Source organism: Physeter macrocephalus, chromosome 16, assembly GCF_002837175.3.
Source record: "Physeter macrocephalus isolate SW-GA chromosome 16, ASM283717v5, whole genome shotgun sequence".
In the NCBI taxonomy this organism is placed as follows: Eukaryota; Metazoa; Chordata; class Mammalia; order Artiodactyla; family Physeteridae; genus Physeter; species Physeter macrocephalus.
In genome coordinates, this window is record NC_041229.1 from 74,733,168 (window position 1) to 74,740,310 (window position 7,143).

The window sequence follows — 7,143 nt, forward strand, 5'->3', positions numbered from 1 at the left end:
CAGTGAGAGGCCTGCGTACCGCAAAAAAAAAAAAAAAAAAAAAAAAAAAAAAAATTGTCCCTTTGCTAGCAAAAACATCACGTACTTTTAATGGTTATTATAAGCTTTTCAAGGCCTTGTAGAAGTGTTCTTGACTGACACAGGTTTCACATTTCCAACAAATTCTTCCTCTGATTTTGATTGGGGCAATCTCCAGTTAACAGGTCAGATAGTGAGGCTGGATGTGATAGCACGTTCCCCTAAGCCTGTGGATCTACTCTCTAATGTCACAAGGAGCATCTACATCTTTCACTTTTTTTTTTTTTTTTTTTGCTAGGTTTGCTCTGTGAGAGGGTACAGGAAAAGTACATGGGGCTTGGAGCTTACCAGACTTAATTTAGAATCTTAGCATCTCCACTTAACTAGCTAGATATTAATGAGTTTGGGCTTTTCTTATCTTGAAGCTGAGGATAACAGGGTTATCAACTTATTGAACTTCTATCGTTGTCGTTGTCAATATTATCATTATCATTATCATTCTCATCACAGTGGCTAACATTTAGTGACCACCTAGTATGTATCAAGAATTGCTCTAAGTGCTTTATATGGATTAGCGCATTTAACTCTTTCCACACATATTAATAAGGTGTATTATTATCCCCATTTAAAACATCTAGTGTAATGCCAGACATATTATAAGTACATGAATGTTATTATTTAATAAGAGTTGTTATCTTTTAGACTAAGTATGGTCTAAAGAGTGTTGGTTTAAAATTCTGTTTCAAAGGACAAACATTCTAGAATGTTATCACCAAAAGGAATTAAACTTGGAGTTGATATAGTTCAGTGTTTTCTATATTTTTTAAAGCCAGAAACTGTTGTTCACATGATCACTATATTCTATTTGAATCTGGGGTGGGGGACTTGAGCCCTATCCGACAACTCATCTGTGCCCAGGATTCTGAGGAACAGTGTGAAAATCACTGATGTTGTCCTTTCCCGGTATATGTACCTAGACAGGCAAAGTGGTTTATTTTGTTTATTGCTATAGACCCTGAATTATAAATTAGATCTCCTTTCCAAGAACAATTGTTTTTTATGAGACTGCAATATGTGATATAACAGTATAATTATTATTTGCTAAAATGTACTGAGTTAAAGATGATAAAGCACCTTCATATACCTTGTTATAGTTGAACTTCACAATTCCTGTGGTGGGCATAACCTATTACTTCTTGTTCACCTAAAAATGCTGCGTAACGTATAAATTTTGGGGGGGGGGTCGGGAGGAAATTGGTGCAGCTGGTAATAGAGGTAGGAGAAAAAAATATCAGAGACCAGAAATATTGGAAAACGGTGATTCTGTTGAGATAAGTTTACACACTGGAGTTGGCATTTGCCCAGAGGGTAGAATGGTAGAATCTGGCTTCTAATGGACACTGTTTAAGTAGACAGGAGACAAAGCCTGGGGCTGGTGTGAGATGCATAAATCAAGAACCTTGAAGGGTAAATCCTCAGTGGGTGACTAGGAAAAATCCACTCTGCAAGAGAAGACTTGCCTATCAGTCTCGACTCTAGATGTATGGCAGAGTATGGCAGAGAAAAGTTTGCATTCCTGAAAGCTTAGGGCCTAAATGTATTCTACCTGTGTGGCTCAATCCTTATGCCTCAAGGCAAAATGTAATTTAAAGTGATTGTGGGTTGATAGTTCCCTCAGGCACCTGACAAAGCAAACACAGATGCTCTCTGAAGAAATACAATTTTACAGCCCAAACCTCAAATAATTTCCACAGATTAAATCCTAAAAAATATGAGCTCACAAATAAAAGACTCACTCAAAACACAAGAAAATAAGTCCTCATGCATGATACTCAGCAAAACAACAAACTGTAAAATCAGATGTTGATTTTACTTTAGTAAAGTCGGAAGACTGAAGATAGTGGAGTTATCTGTATAAAATACATCTAATATGTTTTTTAAAAAGGAAATTAAAAGATGAAAGAATAAAAGACCACAAATTTGATCAAGGAGACTGAAAAAGAAAGAAATTGAATTCTAGAATATAAAAATGTAAGTAAAATAAAAATGATATGGATGACTGAAACAGAACATGACACTACTCGAGAGAATTAATAAAGCAAAAGATACATCCAAAGTTAAACAGAATTCAGCATAGAAAAAAGCAAGGGGAATATTAAAGCAAGTCCAAGAAACATGGAGGAGAGCTTGAGAAAGAAGGAATAATATTTATCTAATTAGAATTCCAAAAAGAGAGAATAGATAAAATGGTAAAAAGAGAATGTTTGAAGAGAGAATACCTGATAATTTTGCAAATTGATAAAAGATTTAATCTTTAGATTCAAGAATACCAAGGAATCCTAGGAAGAATAAATAAAAAATTCACACCTAAATACCTTAAAGTTAATGAATACAAACAAACAAACCCCCTTCCCCATCAACCAACCAACCAAATAAAATAGATCTTAAAAGCCACAGAGAAAGTGTTTGTCACATACTAAGAAATGACTATTAGGTTAACAACTGACTTCTCAACAGTGATACTAGAAGCCAGAAAAGAATGGAATATCTTGAAAATGTTGAGGCAAAATAACTCTATACCCAAAAAAGCTATTTTTCAATTAGGAGGGTGGTCAAAGGACATATTTAGATAAATTGAAATTGAGCACAGTTACTATCAAAATATCTTCATTAAAGGAACTTATAAAGGATACATTAAGAAAAATAACTATCCTAGAAGGAATGTCTGAGATTCAAGAAGACTCTTGGCAAAGAAATGTTAAACATGTGGTTAAAAAAGTATGCCTCAGGAAGCAAGTTCAAGAACATTTCTTGCAGCATTGTTTGTAATTCAAAACCTGCAAATAACTCAAATGTCAATGTGTAGTATAATGGATAAATTTTGGAATATTCATGCTATGGAATATTATACACCATTGACAAATAAATGAAAGATAGCTATAGGCATTAACATGGATGAATAGAAAAAAACACCATGGAAGATATTACAGTATGATTTCACACGTGAAGTTCAAAATGGGCAAAACTAAATAATCTATAATTTAGAAATACATACCTATGTATGGTAAAACTATAAAAATATGTAAGGGAGTGATTAACACAAAAATTAAGAGAGTTGTCTGATGGCTGGGAGGAGGATTCATTGGGGACCTGTAATAAAGGGGTACTGATAATATTGTATTCATTTTATTTATATATTCATATATATTCATTTTATATATCTCTTACGTATCATAAATTTTGCAATTAAACAATTATAGAAAGACAAGTCATATAAGAAGGCAGGAGAAAGAAGATTCAGGATCAACATGGATAAAAGCCTTCAAGAAGGAACAACTTTAGCAAGTTTGTATATTAGGGGGAAAAAAATGTGAAGCATGGAATGGTCCAAAGTTTCCTAGTCCTACTCTTCTACCCCCTTGCCAGCTTACCTTTGCATATTGCCAAGGTGTGTTGTCATGTATGCTGACATATAATAAAAATGTCTTATGCTTTATTATTTGGAAGTCTTTTATTCTTTTCTTTCCTGATGTAAAATTTTATTTGCTACTTCTAGGTCATAACTTTTGTGCTGAAGGACCTAAATGTGGTGAAAACTCAGAGTGCAAAAACTGGAATACCAAAGCTACTTGTGAGTGTAAGAATGGTTACATCTCTGTCCAGGGAGATTCTGCCTACTGTGAAGGTAAGTGAGCTATTTAATAAAGTCAACTTGTGAGAAATGTATTCCTGGTAGACATGGTTGAAAAATGAAAGCCTTCACTTGGTTCTGGTCCTATGGGATCCTATAAAAAATTATACCAACAATCTAGGATATTCTCTTCTTCTGACTTATCCAGGCTGCTTAGTAGCATGTAAAAGCAAGACCTTTCAATCACCAACAAAACCATAAACACCTCATTTTATGTTGTCTTATTTGGGTAGGTTGTCTTCTTCAATTTCAGTTAAATGTTACATGGTGGATCCTCTTTTTGAATGGATGCTTTGATACTAGCTTATACCCAATTGCCATCATCTTCACCTGCCAAGGGAAGAGTTTTTTTTCAGTTGTGTTTCCTAATGACTGATTCATGTGTTGCTAATTCCCAAACTCTACTAAAAGTCCCAGTGACAGATGGACTCATAACTTTGGCACATGGATTGGTATAGTAGGTTGGTGGCCTCAAGCATCAGTGACCCCCTTTTCTACTTTACAGAGCAGAGCAACTCCTCTGTCTTATGTGAACCCCTCTTTCCATGCTCAGCACGCTGGGGGCAAGCATTGCGTACTCCTTTTCCTTTAATATACCAGAGGATCAGGGATTAGTTCTGACCCTGGATTTACATGTACAGTGCCCTAAAATCTGAGCCCATCCATTTCTCCAGTGCTCACTGGCTCTCTCCCATCAGTTTAGAGAAATTCTTATAGGCAAAGTGATGGCTAGGCTGTTTTTCCATCCTGGTCAGACCCAATTATTCCTGTCATCTTTACTAATATATTGAACCTTGGTGTTCTGTTAATTAGGAAGGTAGATGTCTTGACTGGAATAAATGCTGCAAAATCTTGGTCCCTCTCCTCCTACTGATTTGGTTCTCAAGTGGGTCAGGTATCGTCAAGTTAAAGACAGTTGATGACAATAATGGTAAATTCCTTTCCAGTCTTCTGTTTTATGTTGTTGACCCCTGCTTAACTTTTTGGCTTTGACTAAAGACCTCTTCAGTTGTTAAGGAAATGTTTCTAATTACAGTTAGTGTTCAGAACCTGGTAGGAAGCCTCTGTTTTTCATTTCTTCTGGAAGACTTTCTTTATTACTGCTTTGGTTCTCATTAGCAATATAAGTCTAACTAATAGTTAACCCCCGACACACACACTTTTTTCTACACTTTTTTTCCTTTTGCTTACCTGTATAGATTTGAACTTGATTTGGGAGACATGCCACTTGGGAGGATAAAGTTGCCCTTTAGTTATGAACCTTTTCATCTATCCATTAACATCATGTTACTTATTTGTCAATTTTGAGGAAGAGGACTATTAATTTCAATACTTTACAGTAACATTTATTTTTTATATCTTACCTTATGCTATTTTGTATTTTTGTCAGAAAATTACTATAATTTAAAAAATAAAAAATGTGAACATTTTCCTCTCCATTTATCATGAAAAAATCCCACAAGCCAGGTAATGGTCTAAAAAATTTGCTTTCTTACCTTCTGCTATATGTGGGGATAGACTATGAATAATTATAAAGATGATAGAAGGAAGCTCAAAATAATTTGAATCTTGATTCTACCATTGGCAGGTGTTTCAGTTGTCTGTTGGAAGCAGTACACCCACCATTCCTGGCTCCCCTTAGCTATTGAGACCTGGCAGAACCTGGGAGGAAATTGCTGGTACAAATGCTGTTTTGGGACTCTTTGATTCTCTCCTCATTTTTTGTTACATAGAATCAATTTTATGAGGTACCATTTGTGGTATTATGCCTACCCTTTGTGTGTGAGGCCTTATTTTATTGATTATGTTGAGCGATTTTAGGTCTGAATCCCTGTTTTCTTGAACATGCTTCTCAACTCGTTGTGTGCGCGGGGCCTTGGGTCAGTGTATACTGTGGTACCACCTTGAGTCATGGTAATGTCCTCAGGCTTTAGTCATTTTTCTGTGATCATGGGGACATTCCACAATTCCAGAGAGCATGTTCATAATGAGAAGGATAGCACTTAAGGAGAAATAACTAAACATTAGAGACCATTTACAGTATAAGAATAGAACTCAGGGACTAAAATAGGGGTCAAATACTAGGCATCTGGATGGGAGGCACTGAGAACCAAGTAGAGTGAATATCAACATTTAGAGCAAACGCCCTCCTCTCTTTTCATTCAGCCATCTTCAGCACACTTGGGCTTTGGGCTTATTTCCCTGTGGTTGCATGGCGGCTGCCATAGCCCCAGACATGGTGTCCTCATACCAGCATCCCAAAGAAGGAAGGAAGGGGCAGGGGTTAAAAATCTTCTCTGTGTGAGGTTCTGTGTGTGTGTGTGTGTTTTTTTTTGTGTGTGATGATCATACGGTTTTTATTCTTCAATTTGTTAATATGGTGTATGACATTGATTGATTTGCATATATTGAAGAATCGCCTGTTGTAACTTCTCCTTTTTCATTTCTAATTTTATTGATTTGAGACCTCTCCCTCTTTTTCTTGATGAGTCTGGCTAATTGATTATCAATTTTATTTATCTTCTCAAAGAACCAGCTTTTAGTTTTATTGATCTTTGCTATTGTTTTCTTTATTTCTATTTTATTTATTTCTGCTCTGATCTTTATGACTTCGTTCTTTCTGCAAATTTTGGGTTTTGTTTGTTCTTTCTCTAGTTCCCTTAGGCATAAGGGTAGATTGTTTATTTGAGATTTTTCTTGTTTCTTAAGGTAGGCTTGTATAGCTGTAAACTTCCCTGTTAGAACTGCTTTTGCTGCATCCCATAGGTTTTGGATCGTCGTGTTTTCATTGTCATTTGCCTCTGGGTAATTTTTGATTTCCTCTTTGATTTCTTCAGTGATCTCTTGGTTATTTAGTAATGTATTGTTTAGCCTCCATGTGTTTGTGTTTTTTCCATTTTTTTCCCTGTAATTCAATTCTAATCTCATAGCATTGTGGTTAGAAAAGATGCTTGATATGATTTCAATTTTCTTAAATTTACTGAGGCTTGATTTGTTCCCAAGATGTGATCTATCCTGGAGAATGTTTCGTGTGCATTTGAGAGGAAAGTGTGACCTGCTGTTTTTGGATGGAATGTCGTATAAATATCAATTAAATCTATCTGGTCTATTGTGTCATTTAAAGTTTGTGTTTCCTCATTACTTTTCTGTTTGGATGATCTGTCCATTGGCATAAATGGGGTGTTAAAGTCCCCCACTATTATTGTGTTACTGTCGATTTCCTCTTTTAAAGCTGTTAGTTGCCTTATGTATTGAGGTGCTCCTATATTGGGTGTATATATATTTATAGTTGTTATATCTTCTTCTTGGATTGATCCCTTGAGCATTATGTAGTGTCCTTCTTTGTCTCTTGTAACATTCTTTATTTTAAAGTCTATTTTATCTGATATGAGTATTGCTACTCCAGCTTTCTTTTGATTTCCATTTGCATGGAA

The 7,143-nt window shown here is 35.4% G+C and overlaps 1 protein-coding gene across 1 annotated transcript in view; it reads left to right on the forward strand.

The window, feature by feature from the left end:
• Positions 1-7,143, forward strand: part of NELL1 (neural EGFL like 1) — a 939,503-nt gene that overhangs the window by 270,845 nt on the left and 661,515 nt on the right. The window contains exon 12 of the mRNA XM_024118844.1: positions 3,575-3,703. Within this exon, the coding sequence (XP_023974612.1) occupies positions 3,575-3,703 (129 nt within the window). The remainder of the gene's footprint in view (positions 1-3,574; positions 3,704-7,143) is intronic.